Below are 24,374 nucleotides of genomic sequence, written 5' to 3' on the forward strand. Positions count from 1 at the left end.
AAAGGGACAAACAGTCAATAAGATCATGTCATGAAAGAGAGAGGGTCCCCTAAATCTGTCAGCAGCTCTACAAAAGGGTATGCAGCTTGATCACTCCCGGCTCCTGACCTGGCGTCTCACAGGCTGGCTACCGCGATCATTAGTCGTTACTTTATTCACCGCACAAGGACAGCGTGATTGATTGCTCCATTCAGAACTGAGCAATTGAGGAAGAATATAGAATAAATTTCTAATTGGTGTATCACCTCGCTGATCCTGGGATCCTAGGGACGTTTTACTTCTATAGCATTGTGTAGCTGTGTCAAAACAGTAAAAACTATGTACCTGCTCACAGGTATAGCCAATTGTGAGTAATTACGTTTTTCAGTTCAGGTTCATTATTTTAAGAATTGTTGGGGAAAAAAAGTTTATATTAGAATGCTTTTATCACAAGAAGATTGCAGGTACCTAATATATTTAGGCTGTTAAAAATACAAAACCTTAGCAAAAATTTATGAAATTGTATAATAAATGTTTGAATAGTTAAAAGATACATACATACACTAGCATAAACAGATTGATAAGGTAAAGTTTTAGGGGCCTCATTTTGTAACAGGAAAAACTTTCCAGAGCTTTTATTTGGATATCAGGTCTCAGGAAAACCATCAAACCAGGATTCATTCAGAGTCCTTGCTCTGCCTATACCTTTGTCTCTGCAAGTAAGCCGATAACTTCAATATCCTTCGTCTTTTGTCAAAGGGCTTTTCTTAACAATATAAATGAGGCTATGGTAGGTTACATGGAAAACACGAAGCATTTCGGAATGTTTAAGTCAGATGCAAAGACCACAAACAGATTTAAACCGATACATGCTGATGTGTACATTCAGCCGCCTCTATTAGGCTCATAAGTGTTTGAATGTTTCCATTTTTTAAGTGCGGAATTCCTTTCAGCTTCTTCATCTGAAGAAATTCTTGAGTTTTGCCTCAACAGTCCAAGTACAGAGGCTTTTAATGCCACAGCTAGTTTCTTTACAAGAATGATATAAGTCTCAGCTGGCCTAAAAATACGATAACCTTTCAGGCTTGGAAAAGTTGAAACACTACAGCTAGACAGATGCTTCTATTTTTATCTCCCTCTTACAAGACTGCACGTTTTATGAGACACATCCAACTGATCTTTAAGCCTTGAAGATAAGCCTGGCAGTGTGGGCCGCTCCAACCACGTGCTACCACGAAACTCAAGCAAAGCCTTCCACTTCTTAGCTTGTCTCAGCACACACAGCTTGGTTGAGCAAAGTGCACGGGCATGCCGGCTTTAGGTCAAAGGTATAGAAGTCCTTCACCCCCATCACCCTTTTTTTTCTTTAAACGCATGCTAAAAACCTCCACTGCAAAACAGAAAACTTTCAACACTGACAGCAACTCAGCATGCCCAAAAGAGCTTCCAGTAGCAGCTGGAAACAAACTGTAGTGGATGACCATTTTCTCTTTTAAAAACAGTTAAAAGAAAATGTTGCTTTTAAAAATACAAATTTCTTTTACTAGTCCAAGCAAGCTATGGTTCATCTAAAAATAACCACAAACCAGAAACTCGAAATGCGTCCAGAGTTAAAGCTTGTGTAATGCCATTGTTTTGCGCTTTTGTGAGATATGAAACGCACCATTAAGTTTTAGTATATTTATGCTTTGAAGTAAAACACAATGGTCTGAATATTCTGCAGTTTCTATAAACAATAGAGAGCATTTTACAGCCGTTTTTGAAACGGTCTTCCCTCCACCCCCAATCCATAGAGGAGAGTTAAAAAAAAAAAAAAAAAAAGAAAGAAAAACAAACAGAACTACCAAGAAGCAACTGAAAGAATTTGAAACCTAAAATTAAAACTACAATCAGTGATTTCATCTCTTACAGTCTGAACTCCGTTCCTCACATTGTGTCTGTCAATTACAGCCTGAAAATTCAAGCAGATAAAACACGTACACAGGCGGCAGCTCTCTATACGCCTGCATTGTAGTATCCTTCCTTCCTCCTCCTCACACTCCCTCTTAACACCCACCAACCCATTTCTATATGCTGCTGCATGCCCCAATTTTCAGTATGGTGGGAAAGTTATCCAGTCTCCTGTTTTTAAGGATGTCAGACAAGAAAAAAGGTGAAGAGAGGAGGGAAGGTGACTATTGTTCAGGGGCACCTGAAGAACAAGGGAGCCGTTCGGATGGATGAATGAATAAGATGATCAAAGCTGGCAAGTACACAAACCAGCGAGCTGCTTCTGTTTTACTGCAGGATTCAATTATGTCTATATCTTACAAAACAATATTAATTGAAATCACAGCTTGACAACTCCTTGCTTTTTAAAAGGTCACAAAATAAGTTATGGGAAATACAGACTACAAACTTGGATTGCGGGGGGGGGGACAGGGGACATTTTAATAGGGTATCATCTGAATTTCATACGGCTTCCAGGCAATTCTGTATCTGTAACATCTTCTAATTCGAATTAGCAGATAGAATCTGTCACTACAAAATAAAAATCAGTAACATGCAATTCTTTAATTTCAATACATTATTTGTTTAAAAAACATTACATTATTCAGACTCCCACGGTCATTTCATAACACAAGACATTACAATCCCCAATAAACAACACTGCAGCAGTTAATCCTAACACAGGGAAACCCATATTAGGCATTTTCAGGTTTTGTACCAGTTATATTGGTTTGCCTTGTTCTAGGGTAGCATTTCCACATTTAGTATAGGAAACGCTATCCCAGGATAAGCACATCTACATAAATAGAGCTGTGCCCACATAACAGCTTCCTTGTATAGGAAGCAGCACTGGTCAAATATCCCAAGGCACAGGCAGTTTCCTTATCAATTTTGCTTTTGAGCTTATCGCTGTCAGACAGTTGGTCTATATAGCAGGACAGCTGAATGTTTCAAGTGTCCAACATCAGCAGAAAGGCCTTATATTAAAAGAAAAAAAATTGTTAAGTTTTACTAACAATTAGAAAACTAACACTCAACTAACTTTTCTAACTTTATCATAGAAAAGGCCTACATACAGTATGTAAGAATTTAGTCTCATAAATGTCATGGCCATTACAATTATGAGATATAGCAGAATTAAAAACTAATGTCTATAAATGAGATATTTATTCACTGAAAATTAAATGCATCAACCTTTTTACTTAGCTGTCCAAAAAAGTGGACATAAGTATTATCAAACAATACAGCTTTAATAAAGAGTAAGATAACCGCCACGTTCAGCATAGGTACCTTGTGCTAAATGAACACGCAAATAACGTTCAGACTTGAGAAGAAACGTCTGACAACTGGTAAGTTAACTTACAACCACCTATTCTCTGTAAGCCAGAAGACAAGGTTCTCTGGAAAAATCTCCTCCCCACAATTCATTTAACTGYTTGGGAGAACAGATTCGTTTTTCCCCTAACGTTAAAGGGGACGACAGGGCCGCCGGGCTCCCCGAGCGCGCAGGATTTCCGCGAGCCCGGAGCGCAGGCAGGGCAGAGGCGCCACCTGCTGCCGGCCCCACCGTCCCCGCCCGGCGCCCCCAGGCGCCCCCGGCCACGCAAAGGTTGTTCGAGTATTTCTCGGCTTTCTTAGATACGAGACACTACGCTTAAAAGCCATCCTTTTCGAGTTTTAGGAAGAGATTAAAAGAATAAAGCTGCCGCCGTTGCACTTGTTTTCAGGAACCGTGTCGCATGCAGCTCCTTTCCCTGCGCCGTGGATAAGGGGTACGGCTGCCACCGAGCACAGGTCCCGGCACCCCTGCACCCACAGCACAAACTTACTGGGTTTTTCTAGAGTCACGCTGAGATCCTCAATCCATAATACAATCCATATGCTACTGTCCACACCAAACAGATCACATTTTTTGCAGGCACATAAATATTAACAGCTAAAATGCGGTAATTCAGTATTTATATCGCTGTGAACGATATGTTTCATTATACGTTCTGATGTGCATCTTCCTATGGTTTGGAAAACCCGCAAGGATGCGCGCCCAAACTTCCAGTGCCATAGCATTTCATGGTACCACATCACTAATTAATGTCAACTGCCCGTGAAATTATGTGACCGCTCGCCCATTCATCTATGAAGCATCTTTCTTCTAATTGTAAAGTCTGGTTTCGGTGAATTCTTTAGCTGATAATTTTCCATCATTTATCAGTAGTGTTACCATCACCTTCACTCACTCAGTAACTTTGCCATTAGGCAAATTCTCTCCCCAAGGGATAAGTTAGATTTCCTCATATTTTAAAATCTAAAGGAACAGGTCWCTAAAGAAAAGCTTTTATTGCTCTTTTCAGCTGGTTATTTCAGCTGAAAAAACCACCACTCTTCTAAGTAACATTTTATAATACATAAACCTGCAATTAAATTCTCCATATTTAAAAGCTTGGACATCATATGTTTGACTGATGACCAGAAATGACTATCTAAGTCTGATGAGCTTAAGAGAACTTACTACTAAGATACACTTGTTTGTCACTTTAATACAAGACACAAAAGACACAAAGAACTGGACAGTCTGTACGTACTACCTCCAAGTTCCAGATTTTTTCAAGAAGCTGTTCTTTGTGTCACTACTGAAAAGGCTACCACCAGGAAACTCCGCATGAGCTTGAGTTATGAATACATAACGAACTGAGTGTTTTAAAGCAGTCATTCAGAAAAAATTATTTTTACAAGTTTGGATTATACTACTCTTYGGCTGCCATTCTTTCTTATGACCACTAGATGCTACTCTCCTTCTGGCCTATACCTAAAACGCTCAGTTCCTCCTGAAACAATCATATCAAACCATCAGCAAGCAGAGCTGAATTTTCCAAACTATTTCTTCAGTAGCAAAGACTGCCACAATTTTTCTTGAAAATTCCAGCCCAGGCAGAGGTTTGCCCAACTGAATTTTTTATGAGTCTGAAATATCAGACATAGCTATTTTGTAAGACTGAAGAAACATTCTTGCAAGACATTTGTCAAAACTATTCGCCCTACCCTTAAAGCAGATGTGTCTAAAAATTGGAGTTGCCCTGTAATTAGGTATTATTAATACCTAGTTACTGAATATCTAAGCACTTACTTGACTGTGGTGCTGTTTTCTGTATGAATGTAGTTAAGCTAATAGACAAAAAAAATACAAATGGAAAAGTGCTCAAAGCTTTAAGTACTTGCTAAGGAACACCATCAGGAACACCATTAGAGCCCCTGACCACACACCTGAACTCCTGCTCCTAAGCAGATGTCTTTCTTTGGTTTGGTACAGAAAGGGGGGGGGGGGAAGAGTAAAAGCCTAGACCTATTTTAGAAAGGCAGCCACTGTTTCTCTTTTAAGATAAGGAAGTGCTGCTTAGGAAAAATAAGCTGACAGACACATGTCTGAAGACATTGGGCTTAAGTTATATTAATAGCTTGCCTAAGATATTACCTTTTCCTGATAACAGACCAATTTAAAAATCTTTACTATGAACATTGCCCTCGCTGTTAAAACTAATAATACTTTGGCTTTAACTATCTTGTGTAGTCTTTGTATACCATGGAATAAAAGCAGGTATTTGAACTCTATAAAAAATACTGTGCCAAAACAGCTCCACAGGGTACATTAGCCCAAGCTCAGGTAGGAACACCTGAGCAGGTCTCAGAGATCAGAGAGGGAACTAAAGCACAGAGAACTAGGCAAATATACGGAAAACAAAAATTTCATTATAAACCCCAACCATTTCTTGTACAGTGGCAACAGTCAACAGATAAAGTTGTATTCTAACTTTCTTGAAATTTGTTAAATTCATTCTTAGGTTCCCAGGTCAGTATCATAACATGAGCAAATCTACACAGAAAGAAATACATAATACATCCATATTGTCACGCCAACTATGACACCTGTAGGTTTTAGGGCCTCCATCCACCCATTTTTCCATCAAAACCACCTTTCTTCAGGTGGAAGAAATCATCAGTTATACAGATTCTCAAGCTACCTAGTAACTTCTGATATTTTGGCACTTGAAAAAGAGATCAATCTTAAAAAATTACATCAATCATCCAGTCTTCAAAATGCACAAGGAATGCACTATTATTAAGTCTGTAATTACATGTTCTTCTACTTTGAAAAACAACTTGAAAACAGCATTATAAGATTTCATATTTATTCTCAATTCACAGGTTTTTGTTCCCACACCAACTGGAACTGGAAAGGCAAAGCCAAGCTCACTTTTCTTTCTATAGTATAAGGGTTCTGCAAAGCCGGCTTAACTAGAATTCAGATATATGAAAGACAAGTGAAAATATTTTCACTATTTCAGCATTCTATTTTAGCTATTTTAAAGTATCATCTCCCTTCACAAGAGAAACTCATAACACTTACTCTCCAAATCAGATATGATGAGATTGTCATGAAGTTTCACAGCACGATGCTGCTCTACTTCATCCTCCAGCTCAAAGATAGTTTCTTTCATGTCACTTCTCTCGGTCTCTTTTTCGTCCAGCTCTGTCCGAAGTTTTTCTAGAGTCACGTTGAGATCCTCAATTTGTTTCTTGGCTTCTTCTTGGAACACTCTGTATTCATCTTCAACCTGAAAAAGAAATGCCATATCATAACACCATAACTAAATTGATTGCATTTTAAAACACGACCTTTAGTTTCATAACCTCCATACCTAAATTATATTTTCACAACCATAAAAAAGTATGGGACAAGTAGTTAAATATAAGCCTTTAAAAATGTATTGCTATAGCGCAACTGTTTTCCTGAGCCAGAGTAAAACGTTTTTATTCCCAAGTTGACTATATGAGCCTTCCCCAGCTACTCTGTAATAGCAGTATACTACATTCAGGCAAAGCAATACCACCATAGTACCAAGGCTGTGGTTTCATGAGCAGCTGATCCAATTTAACATCTAGCTGCCATGCAAAATGGAAGAACTCTTTACCCTTTCTTTCCCTTGCCAAAAATATCTGCTCTCTCCCATGCATCAATTTTAGTACTTGCTGGATCTGAGAGATGATTCATTTCCTTAACAAAGTAGAAAGCTTCATATTTGTGTGTGATGTGTTAGTGAGCTGAAGTAGTTCCCAGAGGAGCCTTACAAGCTATTGAACCGCCTCAATAAAAACAAGGAAAGGAAGAGGTAGCAGACTTCTCCCTTTTGGGAGCAGTGAGACTGTTTTATCCTGCCACATGAAACTGCAACTTAAATAACAAGCTGAGATCAGAGGCACAGTAACATTAACCCCCATGCCCAACAGCAAAAATAGGGTGTCAGAAAAACAAGAGAAATTAGGTCATGGCTTAGGGTGGGTCACCACAGTCAGGCACCAATTTTAATCAACAAAATGCCCTGCTTTAAGTCATCCGTTTCAATTAATTTATAACATCAATAACACTACCCAACATTAATTATTAAAATTAGAATCAACCTTAATCTGAAAAAAAGTATAACTGGCCATTGACCAAATATGTTGTTTTGCAACTAACGTACAGCTCAGACATTAAATTTGGCATAAATCTTCTCATCAGGAAGATAACTTTAAATATGCATTTAAAAGTCTATTAAAATACATTTAACCAGATTCTTATTTTCCTATGATATTAAATGATGGTAAGCATTTTTACTAGACATTTACTAGATAAATTAGTTTTATTTAAGTTAAAATAGCTGTTCTAGAACTAGAAATACACATTCCAATCCAAAACCCAATTAATATACAAGCTCTTCCTGGAAGAATCACTACTGAAAATTATACAGATTCTCCAAATTTAATAATTATTTTTAAAAAGCTTAAAGAGAATTTTTTCATTTAAAACTAAAATTTCTATTTGGTAAATTAACTGCTGTCACTATCTCCCTCATAAATTGTAATTTCTTGATTGAAAAAAGATGATACTTTTCCCACTTAACCATTAGTTTATTGTAAGTTAATTGAGCCAACCTGAATAAGCTGAAACTTGAAAATATTCCTTCTACATCTGTAAAAGGTCCTACAAGTCATCAACAGCTGGATTATTACCTCACCACACTTTGATTCCAGGTCCTTCCTCCATGACACCCCTCTTCCACCAGTTTGGCACTAACTCCCTGAAACTCTTACAGAAGGTACAAAATTTAAGCACAAAATGTGAACAGTATTTAAAATACTGTATAAGTTCAGCCCTCAGCATCATTTGCTGAATTTCAATAAGGGTATTTTTAAAAATAAAAAAAACAACACTTACCCTGCAGCTGAATATATTTACGTAGTTTAAAAAAAACTATACCATTTTCGTAACAAAGGACAAGAAAGCAGTCAATCCTAACGTTACCACAATTTGATAAACCTCAGAATTAATCCTTTACTTCTAGAAGACCTGCAATGATCAATAGCAAGAGCCATGGTATATCACATGATGTGAAAATACAACAGCTTGTTTTAAACAGTACCTTAGCAATGGCATCCTGCAATCGATTGGCATCATTGCGAGTGTGCGCCAGCTCTTCTTGCAGACTACTGGCCAATGTCTCTGCTTTTTCTTTATCCAGTCTGACACTCTCCAGCAAGTCTTGTATATCTGATTTATCTCCAGAGTTGTGTATAGAATACAACTCAGCCACTTTCTGCTTTTCATGCTCTAACTGAGCTTTCAGCCTGTTCATCTCAATTTGGTCACTGGCTACTGTGGCTTTGTATTCTTCTAAGGTAGATGCTATTGCTGTCTTGCTCTTCTGCTCTGATTCAATAATCCGTTCCATGTGGTGATTTCGTTCTTTTAATGCCCCAATCATTTCTTGGGCCTCCTTGTTGTCTTGTTCTGCCATCTTCAAAGTGTTGCTCAAGTGCTGCTGAACACCCAACAGCTGCTCTCGCTCAAACCGAGCATTCTCTGCAAGGTCCATATAACGTTGCTCTAACTCCATATAGCGACCACTTTTCATATCTTCATCAATTACATATGAGATATGGTGTTCATCTAAAAGGGACCGGAAATACTCAATCTGCCGGCTGAAGTGTTCTAATTTGTCACTTTGCTGGCACAAAGATTCCATAAGGATTACTTTCTCCTCTCCAAGTCTTTCATTCTCGCTGTTCAGCTCTTGTGTTATTTGTTGTAAATCTGCAAGCTCTTGAAGCGTTGCCTGGAGTTCTTCTGCTGTACTGTGTTGGTTCTCTTCCATCTGATGTATCCGTTCTGTCAGACAAGCTACGGACACTTCACTGGCATTGCCACTACTTCCTTTTCTAGATCTTTCTATACTTGGTACACCTTCAGATTCTGAAGATGATGGAGCATCTAAGGCATCATCACTTGATGTCAGTGGCTGATAAACTTCACTGCACTCACTGTCTAAATTATCCATTGAATTACTGTGTTGATTGTCCATCAAAGTATTTTCATCTTGACTTAACAGATCTTCCATTGATCCCGGGGCAGAACCTTCCACTGAAGATGTCAGAGTACCACCACCGTCACTGTGGTTGCCAGCTGTAATCTCTGGACTCAAAGACTGATAGCCAAAGAGCTTTTCAGAGTTGTCCAGCCTTTGTTCCAAAGAAAAGCCTAATGCATTTAACCTGTCTTTTAGCATTCGATTCTCATTTTTCAACTGGTTGAGCTCTTCTCGGATGGCAGTGTTTTGCTCCTGTAACTGTAGCAATGTGGACTCTACATCAGTGGGCTGATGGACAACAATGGCCTCCTTTTCTTCAGATTTTTCATCGCCTTCAAGTTGATCTTCATTAAGTCCCAGTTGAGCACGCATATCCCTTAGTTCATTCCTCAGATGCAAGATTTCCACATCTTTAGTTTTTGCTAATGTCAGAAGATCATTCACCTTTGCTTCCAAAGCAGCTTTGTCACTGATCTGATTGTCTGATTTGGACTTGCTCATTCGAATATCCGATTCTGGATTGGTACGACTACGAGAACGTTTTGCCAGTACCATATCATTGGTCCCTTGTCCAGCCAAAGGTAGCTTTTTGCTCTGGCTCAAACGGGAACGGTCACGTATTCTCTCCCTAGAAGAACTTGATTCTTTATTTCCAGATGAAGTGCTACGCTTAGTTGTGGAACTTGTACCTATATGTTTTTCGAAAGTTAGGAACATTCGTTTAACAAAACCAATATCTGTAATACAAGATTGTATATTTTGTATCGACTATAGAATGGCTGATGTTCCAAACCACACTGGTAAATACATTCCATAAGATACATTTACAGCTAATATTCAAACAACCTTGGGCTGTCTGAAAGCTCATGAATCAGTGCAATTATATTTTACTTGATACAGGTATGCTTCACCAGTATTTTGAAAATGAGTTAAAGTTTAAAACCGTAACACTTGCAACAGTTTCTTTTTCTGTCTTAAACAGCTTCCGATAGATTGTACCCCCCCAAAAAAGTGCTATTTCTGCAAATTCAAATTTGTCTCTTTTCAGCAGATTTGAATGTAATCTTTTGAGTGATGAGTTGTGTATTATGATTTCCCAAAATGAAAGTTAAATTTTAAATATTTTCATCATATTTGAGAAAGATCAGGATGGATTACTATTATTACTACCTTATTCCCAGACACTTTATAGCTTTGCTAGCAGTACTGAATCCAAAATATAGCAATGATAGGCAAGAAGTATTTCCATCCATATTGATAAAACACTAAATAATACTACTTTCCTAAACAGTTATGAAAGCTGTCTTTCTTCATTTTTATAAAACAATACAGAGTACTAAAAATGTTGACAGCAAGAAGTTATCACATCCTAAAGATTTAATGCTTGTGGCATAGACCTTTTTAGACAAATTATAATTCTTTATGTTAATTATATTGCCTATTATTATATGTTAGTTATACTATTGGTACTGGAAAAAAAAAAAAGGAACTGCCTCCAAAACTACGAACACCTATAGGTAAAGGTAATTGCATTATTACAAAACAGGAAAAGGAGATCAAGGCCAAAGCACAGGAGGCACTTGATTTGAGTGTGGCCTTACTGACCACTTCCTTAGGCAGTTTGGACCCTCACTACATAACAGGAAAATATAAAGTCACCCAGCCACCCTCTTTTAGGGTCAATATATCCTTTTACCTGCAACAGTTTTTGGTTTATTTTCCAGACTGTTCATGGTGGTCCCCGAAGCTGAAGATGCTGTTGATACACAAGTGCTCTTCTTTGCCTTGACACCATTGGTCATTGTCACTCCACCGCCACCAGCCATCCCCGCTAAGAGGTCATCATTACTCTTAGTCTGAAAGAAAGAGAAGAAGTGGCTTTAAGACAGCTGGCTGAGAAGTCTCCATAGCCAACATTTCTTATCTTAAAGATTCTGTCAGCTTAAATTTAATATCTAGAAAGTACACATATGACTATTCATGTGTCTTTGAAAGTATATTGGAAAGTATAACTGCACTGAACAGAGTAGGTGAGTTGAAACTGAACTTCAGCTTCTTATGACTGACCACAGAAACTGAGTCTTTTCTCTTCTGGACAGAAACAAATGATTCATTTTTCAATAATAAKGAGAAAAAAAATTAACGGAAACACAATAATACAATGCAATTGTAATACTTCTCAATTTCGACCGAAAGATTGCTCGAGTATAAGCATAAATGTTATTCTTAGATAATTAAACCAGCAAATATTAGGAAGTTTGCATAATGTCCTTCAAAAGTATACAAGAATATCAAGTGTTTTCTGGTGGGAAAATTCACAACAAAACGAAGCAAACAAACAAACAAAAAATCAACCAAAGATTAATAAAATACTCTTTCTAGGTCAAATTACTAAGCCACAAATCACTAGATACTAGGACAGTATTCCCTGGGGGTGGGTAGGGGCCCACACTCACCATAAATCCTTGCCTTGTTTTCATGCTCTGTACTAGGCACCCTCAGAGACAGGATAGTTGTCAGATGGACTTTTTCCATGATCATTCCTGAAACTACTGCTAGCCTAAAAAGCTCTCTGGAACGTGACAAGACAGTAAGCCACAGGAGTCTCAAGAACCCAGGTTCCCAAATCAAGAATACACTTTTCTGAGTAAGGCAAACTCTAGAAATACTAAGTATTCACTGGCAGATTTTAGAACACTTTAAAAATGCATTTTCTCAAATGGATAATCAAAATACGTTAAATATGCTTCCTGTTTATAAGGACAAGAAAAAAAATGAAAAGAAAGCATCTGAATTAGCAGCATTCTTTGAGTAACTGTATTACTTAGCTGGTTAACACATCTGAAGTCTCAAACAGCAATCCAGCTAAAAGATAGTGCTTCGGACCTAGGCAGTTGCTTTGCATCATGACTTCCAGTTTCTGTAGGTTTATGATAACTTCTAGCTCCCCTAAATATTTGTTTTAAAAACTGTCTGACAGACATTATGATCCTATTCATTAAGAATGAAGTTACATATGCACAATTAAAAAAAAAAAAAAAAAAGGCATCTCCATTCTATATAGTAACTTTTTGCAACTGGTTATTTCCGAACAGTTAGGTGCATTGATCACAATATTGTGGAGAAAGCTCAGAGCCATGGATGTGACTTGTGCCATTTACAAATGAGAACAGCCGCAAAACAAGAGGAAGCTTGGAAAAAGAACATGTTTGTTCTGCATGCAGATGTTGGAAATGCACATAACCGACAAATAAAAAGCAGGTATTTTGTGAGGGTAAAATCCTTTAAGACAAGAATTTTTTTACTGAATCATGTAAGAAATGGTATAGCCTTCTATAAAGAATTTTAAAAGTTTGGAAGAAAACACATCACTCTGAAGTTGCAGTTTGATGTGCATTTAAACTGGCTCTTGCTGCTCAGAAAAAGCCGCTGTTCCCCTACCCCGCTCTTCTCCAAGAGCTTTTATTCCCGCATTCTCTCTGCACATTGCGCTCTGTAAACTGAAGCCTTTTCAAAGGGCTCCTTCCTCGCAGGAACCAGATCCCTTCCTTGATCTGCTGTGGCACGCAGCTGTGCCAAACAGCAGAAGCAATTTAAGTACCAAGAGGAGAACAAAACTGTTGGGGGCTATAGAATCAACAGAGCACAGGCTATTTTGAAAAAAAGTGAGCTAAGCACAAACTACTACTGTATGAAAATCCTCTGCTAACCGGTGCCATTTTCTTAATACCTAATCTAATTGGACTTCACATCTAATGTAAAAAAAAATTTCGTGGGCCTGCGTGGCGGGGGGGAGAACAACCTTGCGATGCAGTTACACCACCTCAAACCAAGCGATTACAAAAACCTCAGAACAATGCTTTTCTGTTTCACTGCCGAATCTGACAGCCAGTAAACAGGTGATAGTTCAAGCAGGCTATGAGCTGTCAGCATTTTTACCTTGTTAAAAGAGAGGGAAATTAGATGAAGCTTTGAGGCACTTATAGCACAACTAGATGTTATCAAGCCAAATAGGTCAAATGTGACTCAGCTTGGAGAAAAAACCCATGCTCCATAAAATACACACATTCTGACGTGAGTCATCCCAAATCCTTGCTGAACAAAGGAATTTAAGACTGCCACTCTTTTTCTGACTTACCCGTAAACTATTGCCAGTCTAGGTTGGAAGGCACTGCCTCTTCTGCGGCCAACTAGTAAACAGTTTCTCAAAACTGTAACACTAAACTCCTGGCAGACAAAGCTATTTAGCAAAGCTGTGGAAAAGTTCACAAACCAGAAGCTCTCTTTTCTTAATGCTACATAATAGCAACCATTCTTGACTCGAAAAATCAAAGTACTTTTGTAACACTGATTTTGCTTTCATTAAAGATATACGTCACGTGTTTATTAAACAGTTTATTTGCAAGGAAAAACAGATTTCTTTCTGTATGTGAAGAAAACAGTTCATGCACTTACCACAAGCAGCGCAATCCTGAACAACATTAAAAAACCTTACATTAGCGTATGAAAAGTTAGGAAATACAATAATTAAAAATGTTTATCCAGACCTATTTTGATTTTATATATAAAAAGTAAGACTGTTTTTAATTAATTACACAATTCATATTCTATTTTCCCCTCCACATCTTTACTTCATTCAGTACAATGAAACATGAACCAGCACCTCTACTTCRTTTCATCTTAGTTTTTTCAACACGTAGATCCTATTTACTGCACCTCATACAAATCCACTTTTTAAGTTATAAATAAACAAACACACATGTGTGTATACATACACTTATATAAATATGTTGTACAAAATTATTTCTGCCTGGGATTTTCTTTGATGCTCCCTGTTGCTGCATTTGAGTGCTGCAAACATTAAACTTCACAACAGTTCTGTAATTGTTATTCGCATTTTGCAAACAGAATACTGAAGCCTAGACACATGAATACTGAAAACACATTCTAATTTTTAATACTGAAACTTTGGTGTCCACCTGCTGATTTTTCACAGACATTGGATTTTTTTTTGCAGTTCATTTGTATGAAGTACAGCCTTCTAAATACAGCTGTGAGTGCCAGCACGATCAGAGCTCATTAGCTCAATAAGTGTGTGAAAAAGCAATGGTCTTAAAATCAGAACACACTTATTTGCAGAGTATTTTCTGACAGATTAAAAAAAATAGTATGGGCTAGAAGTTAATCTTGTGTTGTAGTAAAGGGGGCAGGGAGGGTAGCACCTCTATAAAAATTCTGGGCAAACTGGAAGCCAGGAAATTACAAAGAGAAGCAACCTACAAAAAGTTTGTAAAGTATTCCCTAGCATCACACAGGCATTTTGAATCACACAGAAACGCCACAATAGCATTCAGTGGCATATAAGGGTGGGTCTCAGTTCCTTACTGTACTCATTGCCCACACACTTTAAAATTTCTACTAAAAGTGGGGAAATCTATGGAACAACGCACAGTTATAGAAGCTCAAAGCTGAACACTGGACTACGGTAATATGATGAAGGAAATGGAAAAATGGGTTGTCTCTAATTAATTTGGCCAAAAACAACAAACAAAAAAACCTCCAAAACTATAAATAAATCAGAAAGTCATTTTTGGTCATGCAACATTATTACTGACCGATTTAAGACTGGCATAGTACTGTAACTGCGTATTCCATTCCTTAATGTCTGCCTTCCATGCAATAAGCAACCTAAAGTTTTCTGCGTCTACATAAGTATTTTGGGGACCAAATAAGTTAGTAAGCTGCTGCAATTAATTTAAATTATTGCTATGCTCCTGATGTTAATGCCAGCTATGATTTTGTCAAGAGTATTAAATGAATGTCATAAAACACACACTAATCCAGCAAGGTGTGATCCTACAAACCACAAACTACGAGGAAAACAATATGCCAAACACTTCACAGACAAGATCAAAGATCTTGTCTGTGAAAAGAAAAGTTTGAAATTGAAACATGAACATGAAAAAATTAAAAGAAATGCAACTAGTTATTGATACTTCTCTCCAGGCAGTAAACATAAATGCTAGTTGCCAGCACCTATAAACTCACAAAATATAAACAACTAACTTACTTGTATAAGTATGGAACACTCAAAGACAATAAGAGTTGTCATTATTATTATTATGTTTCATTAAACATAGTTGGCACAACAACAACTTCACAAGTAAAAGACATCAAACTATATGAGTAAGCCTGACTATAACATAAAGCTGAAATAAGTCTTAGTAATTAAGGGAGAAGTTTTCATTGTGTCTCAAACACATTTAATTGTCAAATTCTACTTTGACACCCAAACATAGCCAGAAGTGCTGCTAATATTAAAAGTAAAACTGTAAAAACATACTGCCAAATTTCTTTAATGGTAGTTCACTCTCCTCCATCTTACCAAGAGTTACGACACAAGAAATTTGATAAGAAAACTACAAAGATCTTTTGCTTCTGTATTCTTTGAGAAACTTTTGGAAAGGCAAAACCAGTAGTGTCAACAAGCCACCAGTAGTGTCAACAAGCCTCAAAAGATTATTTCAAGTTAAGAAGAATGCAAGAGACAAACATTTTGGGTTTTGGCAGTCTAGCTGAAACCTCACTTGCAAGTTCATCAGCAAGAGTACTATCATTCTTCCATAACAGAGAAGCAAGAGAAAGGAGAGAGAGAGAGGGAACACGCCTTCTGGCTTTGGTAACCCTGCATATCTATTACGGAGAGACCCAGTCATTCCCACATCTTTAATTTTTAGATCTTTATTTGGTAGTTGTCTAAAAAGTCTCTCTGGCTTCCTGTAGGTGACAGTGGCTCAGGTCCCAGTTGCAGCCACCAGCCCTTTTCCTTGCCCTGTTTGTCCGCTCCACGGCAGCGATGGTGCGGCACTGTACTGGGCTGCAGAAGGCAGAGGCGGTGGGTCCAGCCACGCTGCTGCTCAAGCAGCCGGCCCCCGTCGCGACCGGGGAAAGGAGGCATACCTGGCAGGCTCATACCATCGCTCCAACCCAGAAGCGTTTGCTAGCAGGTAAGAACTCTGCAACAGCACACCTTAGTATGCCTTGTTTTTCTTGCCTTGTTGGAAACCATATGCTCCTAAATCTACTGCCCTACTTTGCAGATATTAAGAGAAAATCTCTACCTTTGAACTCATTCTAGGAGCAAGAATCAACTTGTGAAAATTCAGCTCAAGCAGTACTTTAAACAAAGGAAAGGCCAAAACAGCTACAAGAAGAACACAGCTGCACCGACCTGACACGGATCACCAATCCCAAAGTTTCTCATGTTAGATAACTCATTAGTTCTTTTTTCAGAATTAGTACATAGCTCTTATCAAATCCCGTTAGTCACCAATACCGCATTCAAGCGTAACACGACACTACTAATAACACTCAGCAAAATGCAATTTCCACCCTACTCCTTTTGCAGAACAGCTAAGTTCTACAAAGTATATTCCTTTCCATCACGTTACACATGGCAATATGAAAAATACCGCATGAACGCCACAGAAGATCCCATCACTCTGACTAGAGCTATATAACTACACAAATTCCCTTCAGTAACCTGTATAACAAGTCTCCAGTCTAAGCTGCTTTAAAGATGTCTTAAAATTCTAGTCTTTCTAATGCTTCACTGACAAAAAATATAAATAATCAGAACATTCTATTAGTTACCTTCAAAAGGGATGCTGATGTCCCAGTTTTTGAGAGTTTTGTTACTGCAGACACCGAGGAGCCGTTTTCTGGTTTGTTTTTTTCAGTTGTTTGAGTTTTATTTACTCCAGGCACTTTGGGCACTGAGCCAACACTCCTGCTTGCTTTCTTCATTCTGGGCTGTCTGTTTACGATGCATTTACAAACAAACCTACAAACAGAAAGAGAGAGATTTTTTTAATATAAAATACAAATGAAATGCAATATATATTTCTAATGTTTTGTTTAAATCCAGGCGTCCAGAATAACACTAAGCACCACAAATTATACATGTGACTGACCAACACTTTTTTAAAAAGAGGATTTTTTTTTTTWAAACTAAGGAAGAAGTGTTCCCTACAGATCAATTCCAAATTATAAAACATATTTTTTTTCAGGTCTCTTTCCACATATGCCACTGAACTGAGGATATTTTACAAGTGATCCATGTTACTCAGTTACTTCATTAGCAAAAGAAAGGCTTATTAAGGCAGTAATGTTCTTTATTTCTGACTGTGGGAGGGAAAATACCGTGGGAGTTTTCAGTGAACTGACAGATTATCAACAACACTGGATCTCAGAAAAGACTATTATCAGCTTGGTAACTAGAGTAAAATACTGMGAGAGAGATACAGCAGTTGCAGAAAAAAAAGATACTAAAAAAAAAAAAAAGTTGAAAAATCCATATTCCCAGAAAACAGTTATTAGTAAAAGTCACATTTACAAACCCATGGGATTTCATGTATCTTGAATCCAAAATTTAATACCAAAGAAATTGTGTTTCTAAGTCATTTGATTGTGAGCATTATCTCTGAAAAGAAACCAAAAGTGAGTCATTGTGTTCCCAGGTCTGCAATCAGGGCACTTCAGCATCTTTGCCTTGGCTTCCAGTTTTCTCAAACAGCATACAATTGTCAATACTGTCATTCCAACCATGGCAAAATAAATTAAGCCATGGAAAATAAAGCTGACTTTACCGAAATTACGAGCAGCTGCAGCAGAGAAATACTGCAGTTATCACAAGAACTGCTAATTCAGCAAAACAGCCAAGGAAACACTAGAATAGCTGACAGCCACAGCTTGACACATGGACTAGAAGAAGGACTAGATACATAGGTATCTTCTTTCCTCTTGCAAGAGGGAGATAGTTGGCAGCTGTTTTATTCGTTTCCTCTGAGTCAGGAGATATGGGATAGAAGATCAAGAAGAGGAGGAAACTTCCGCTCCCCTCATTTTCACTTTTAAGGATTCCAGATGGAAGTAAGTGATCAGATTTATCTAAGCCCACTAGCCTGTGGCTGATAAGAAACATGAAACATACCTAGCTGTTTCCATCTCTAAAAAACACGAAACTTTCAAAGGCACAAAAAGCAGACTGATGACTGAGTGCATGAGAAGTGCTACACAAAAACACAGTGAGCAGGACTACCAATGCATTTTGGCTAACTAAATTAAACCCATACCCTCTAACACACATTCCTTTCTCCCCATCACCACCTCAGCTGCACAGAAGTACATTAAGTCTGATCTTTTTTTTAAGTCAGCAAAACACAAAAAGTTTTGTATCTTCAGACCCCTAAGTACCCTTAGCAGCAGCAACAGAAAGTCTCATTTTAAGGCACTGAAAATAGTTGTTTATAGCTTCAAGATCCCTTCTAGCGCTGGAAACTGGCATCAATAGATACAGAAAACTGTCTGCTGCTGCAATTTTATCATCAGAATGTCAAAAATGCACTAGTTCTGCCATATTTCTACTAATAATCAGAATGCCTTTGCAGAAGATTAAACAACTGAGAGAGAACTTGAAATGAGAAACCAAAAAAAATGTCCCATGGAGTTACAGGTAATATGTTTGTTGCGCACAAATATTTAAGTGGTACAATGGCCTACCAGATTCCAAAAACAAACTAATATTTATAGGTAGTGCCAATTTGCCACACTTACTTTTCTTGGCTTTTTATACTTATGAACACTTATGCGATTTTGGTCTTATGCAATATCAAACTAGAACTGAATGGACCAAAGAGGATAAACATTTTAACAAGACTGGCACCGTTATTAACTATTGTGTGATAAGTTTAATGTTCTGCAGATTACGTTAAACAAGTTGTCCACAGAATGCTTGAGAAACAATCAAATAAAATTCTCATATATCCTCAATGCATAGCTCTTGTGTATCTGACTCCACACAGAAAAACTACTTAAAATGAAAATATACCCCTGCAACAAACCTAGCAAATCTGAACCATGGCTTTTCGACAGCTTATAGAGCCAGTAAACTGGTGCCATAATGAAGTTTAAGGTATCAGTAACAATAAGACTGTCATACATTCAGGCAGATCTTGACAACCTTGACCGATGTCCAGAAGTCCCATTTGTCTGGCAACCCAGATAAAGCGGTAGCTCCAACTGGTCTGCCAGGCGTCCAGCAGTGACCATTTGCAATAAGCATATATCAAGCCTACAGAGCACGTTCATCAAGACTGACACTTCTTACAGCATGCCAGATATATGCTGCACACATGGTTTTTGGATACACAGTAAAAGCCCAAAGCATTTGGGATAGCTGAACTTACTATAGTAATATAGTCCAATCTGCGTATACTCTGAAAAACAAATACAGACTAGAGTCATTACTTTTTACAGTAAAAACATTTATACTCTTATGAGTATCACAGAGGTCATCAGTGACAAGACTGTGCTCAAAGATGTTTCTCAATTTAATAGATTTCAGAAACAGCATGTTTTAGAAGTGTTCCTTAAAACATAACAATATTTGCTTCAACAACAGCAACTGCATARCAAAGTGACAGAAACAAGTGAAACTAAACAAAGTATAATACTCGTGTTTCAACATAGCATTACGTTAAAATATCCATAAGTTTGTCATTAAAGAAAACACACTTATTCTTTTTGTGATATTGTGTTGTGTATTACTGAAACTCAAAGGGAGAATTCTTCTTTTCCAGAAACTTTGAAGATACTTGGGAGATAGGCAGGAAAGAGGGTTAGGTACCACTGTTTCTGTTTTCCCAGAGAAACCAACCTCCAGTAGTTACTTTCTTATTAAAGACGACTTTGTAATTACAGTTTAAAAACGGAGGGGGGGGGAAAAAAAAAAGACATAAATGAGTCCAAAACCTTTACTTGAAGTAACGACAAGACATAATTACACATTCTAAAAGCAGCTCACTAAAGCTGCTTAAGTGAATTTACGACCTGTTGATGCAAATTTCTCTTATCCCTCCTTCTCCAGAAAGGAAAAAAAGGGGAAGGGGTTTCAATGCCGAACAGAAGACATCAATATTGTTGACTTGTAAGGGGGAAAAGAAAAAAAAACACCGCTACTTCATCCAGTTTCTCAAAAGTGCTAGGCACTAACACAGATAAAGATGACCTTTATGCTTCTAAAGAAAAAGAACACGTTCTTTAGGAAGGCACAGTATTAAGGACCAACAATAAATTAAGCTATCAGTATACAGCAATTGTCTCTATCCAATCCTAAATTATTTTAAAATAAGAAATAAAGTGCTCACTAGCCAAATGAAGCTTTGTGAAGATTAATACACAACCCTAATGATTTAGAATAAAGCCTAAGAAATGTCACTATTCTTTACAAGAGTAAATATCACATATAAAACTGTATTTTATATTTCACCTTAAAGTCTCTAGTTTTCCAGCCTCTAGGAAAAAGGGAATTGCTGAAAACTTCCTTTCCCTTTACACACATGCCCTCCCCCCTCCACAAAACAACAGTGAAGAAGATGCCTAACACCAATAAGTTACGGTGAAAACCGTATCTGCAGGTTCCAGGCCTTGCTGGGACCAAGGCTTGTAACTCCACGAGAGAACTGAGACACACTGATGGGAGTCCATCATACCACACTACTCAACCAAATACTGATCTGTCAACAGACACAAAACATTACAGCAAAACATTTGATTAATGATAGCTTTATTTATATTTATAGTTCATTACAGAATTAATCAGGATGGGAAAAAAAAAAAGCAGAACAAGCTCAAAATATCACGTAGAAAGACTTAAGAATGACAGAACAACTAAAGTGTAGCAAGTAATTCTAACCTGTATCCTTTCCCAGACTTCTCTCTTTCAACGGTGCACATAGTGTAGGAAACAAAGAGATACTTGTTCAGGAATGCGCTCTCATTGCTCTGGTGGAGGAGACGCATGAAGCTAGTCTTTATACCCCATACCAAATGCAAACACAACTCCATAAATAATAATTTAAAAGTGTTTGGCCCAATAGCATGGCTCTGCTCTTTACTGTAAACTGATATGATACATTCAGCCAGGCAAGATTAAATTCTTTCAGGGTTACTGTTATATACCGTTATGATTTTAGAAATCTGAAAACCAAAAATAGTGGGAGGGGCATTTTAATAACAAGCACAACCCAGAAATTTAAAAAATATTTGTTATTGTGATCATTTTAATCTCATCCATTATTTAATAAGCTTAGTTATGCTACTATTGCTGTTACAAAAGTCATATTCAAGTAAGAAAAGATTCAATTACAACAGTTAAAAAGTTTCCTGTGCCTATAAAGTGAGAGAGTGTTAACCAGCAAACAAGGTATTACCCTTTTGCCATGAGCTGAAAATAAATAAGCAAGAAATATTATGCAGTATTATGTACTAAAATTTGCTTATTATTAAAAAAGGTAGAATTATCTTAAAATTGTCTTTTAAGAGTTCCATAACAGAGGAATGATCCCTCAAATTTGAGGATATCAAGTATTTTTTGAAGAGTCAAAGAACAAAACAATATCCAAAATACAGAGGAAAATAGGATTCTTCAAATCTAAGAGCAATGGACTCTGGACACTTTCACTCACTATTTGTACAAGTTGTTTGGGCAAAAGTTGTCAGCCTAAATATATCTAAACCAAATAATTATGAAACGACATTTTTAGGCCACTTACACAGTCCCAGATGGCAGAAATGTGAACAAAAGATTATGTAATATAGCCTCTTCATCCCCCCTGTAAAACACATTCAGATTCCCTCCAATTCTCTACAGTCAAGACAACATAACCACCAACAATTTGATGGCTGGAAAACGAAATAAGCTACATGCTAAGAGACAGAGTTCACGGCATTTACAACGTCCACAGCTCAAACTTCCAGCCTGCAAGTTGCACAAGTACTCTAAAATGATGCCTCTTGCTCAATATTTCCAAAAACATAATCCATTAACCACCGGATTCCACAAGCCCAGAGCAAACAGTGCATATGCTTTATTACTTAAAATGGACTCAAGAAATTATTTTTAAAGAGATGAAAGTCTGCTGATGCTATAAAGTTATTTAAAGTACCAAGGATGACAGCAAATCACAGAAGAYCCTTTGGAGACAGACCGGGCAATAAAAATGGCACACAAAATTAAATGTAGGTAAACACAAAGCAATCTATCTCATGCGGAAAAACAACTTCAGCTTCATACATAAATGTGCTCTGAACTGATCACTACTACTCAGTAAGACCTCAGTGTTTTGATACACAGCTTCATGAAAGTATCAGCACAGAGTTTGGGATAAGTCAAAAAAGCAAAGCAGTTTTACAAATTATTACAAAAGGATAGAGAACAAACCATAAAACATAAATAGGCCACTAAAATTCATTTTTGCCTGTCTACCTGCACTTTAGTGTGTGCAGTTCTGGTCCCCTAACCTCAAAAAATGGATTTCTTATAGACCTGAAAAAGTTTCAGCAAAGGGCAAAAAGAAGATTAAAGGGATGTAATGGCTCCCATGAGACATCTCATGGGGAAGATATGATAAAGGTCTATCAGATCTTGAATGGCACTGAGAGCTCAGACTGGAACTGGCTCCCTCTTCTGATACTTCATTTGATGGCCCTTCGTTCTTGTGAATAAGAGCCAGGTTCAAAATAAAGCAAGCTGCATTTTTCATTCAATAGGCAGTATATTTCAGTGGAAGCGTTGTGGATGCAAGCAGCATGGGCRAAAGGGGAGACTGGACAGGCACGAGGAAGAGAAATCCCCTAACAGATGCTAAATAGCTAGAGCCGAGARGGCTCAGAATACCCCCCAGCCTTTCCCCCACGCCTTTGGAGGCTGGCAAAGCAGTCAGGGCAGGAGGGAAGATGAGTGTTTTTGTTTCTCTGGAGACATTGGTTCACAGCCACGGCTGGGAACAGTCTATGAGGTGAGATGGCTCCTTGGTCCAACGAGTGCAGTTCCTGTTACATTCTTATGTTGACAGGCCATGACAAAAACATAAAGGTGCTAATGATTTGTTGGCCCTACAGCTTTGGAATAACTGCTATAGATAGGTATTTATGAAGGAAAGGCTTTTTCCTATTACTATCTTAAAAAATGAACAGTTTTCCATTAAAATTGCAGAATTATAGAAATAGGAATTCTACCTTCAAGTTACATTATCCATACTCCTCATCGTTTTCAAACTACATTTACTCTTTCTACTTCTCTTTTAAAGAGAACAGAACTTCGGACAAGAACTGGCCATTACACACCTAAATTTCTCTACTCCTTGTTTGGAGAAAACTTTAGAGCTTTAACTGCTGTGAACAGTGTTTAACTGTTGTAATACTTAACATTCCAGACAAGTGACAGGAGCATTTACAGAAGAACTCCTAAACTCATGAACTGGGCTCTAAAAGCCTTTTCATAACAAAATTAAATAATGAAGTCTTGTTTTCAATCTCCTACTTTAAATGACTGTTATTTCAAACCACTGCAGAGGAAAAAAAACACAGCAGTTCATCAACTAAATTCAACTGCTCTTTCTTAGCATTTGGAATCTCTTCTCCAGGCAAGCAGAGCACTGTTCAAAACTAAATCTCTGCACTAACTTTTATATTGACTGCACCTTCATGAGGCTTCCTTTACAAACTGCAGCTTTGGAGAACAAGACAAAATACCAGGTATATTTATATCTCATTGGCATTCATCCTGGAGCTGATTAAAAAAGTTTGAAGCGGGCTAATTATCCTGTAGCATGCCCATTAACTCCAACTGCTTACACTACAGAATACCATCAACAATGCTATCACATAGGTTATTTCATTGATGTTAATAATTCATGGGATTAAAAACTATCCTTACATCTGAATGCAGTCTGTGCGTCCCTTATAATGCAACCTGAGATAAATCTCAACTGTCAGAACATGATAAAAGGAAGCGGAGAAAAGGGAATATTACATGCAGAATAATAGCATGATAAACATGGGAGGAGGGACACTAAAATTTGGGTTGTCTGTGTTGTCATTTTTACTCCTTTAGGTAAATTTCACACTTGCATTCAAATTGTAGCCATGCACAGGCAGATGAGGTAA

At 37.6% G+C, this 24,374-nt stretch overlaps 1 protein-coding gene across 1 annotated transcript in view; it reads right to left on the minus strand.

Moving 5' to 3' along the window:
- SPECC1L (sperm antigen with calponin homology and coiled-coil domains 1 like) overlaps positions 1-24,374 on the minus strand; it is a 69,421-nt gene that overhangs the window by 36,968 nt on the left and 8,079 nt on the right. The window contains exons 2-5 of the mRNA XM_026075105.1: positions 17,019-17,208; positions 11,062-11,221; positions 8,421-10,054; positions 6,368-6,575 (exon numbers count right to left, since the gene is read on the minus strand). Of these exons, the coding sequence (XP_025930890.1) occupies positions 6,368-6,575; positions 8,421-10,054; positions 11,062-11,221; positions 17,019-17,171 (2,155 nt within the window). The 5' untranslated portion in view covers positions 17,172-17,208. The remainder of the gene's footprint in view (positions 1-6,367; positions 6,576-8,420; positions 10,055-11,061; positions 11,222-17,018; positions 17,209-24,374) is intronic.

Source organism: Apteryx rowi, unplaced genomic scaffold (assembly GCF_003343035.1).
Source record: "Apteryx rowi isolate R43461 unplaced genomic scaffold, aptRow1 scaffold_40, whole genome shotgun sequence".
Classification (NCBI taxonomy): domain Eukaryota; kingdom Metazoa; phylum Chordata; class Aves; order Apterygiformes; family Apterygidae; genus Apteryx; species Apteryx rowi.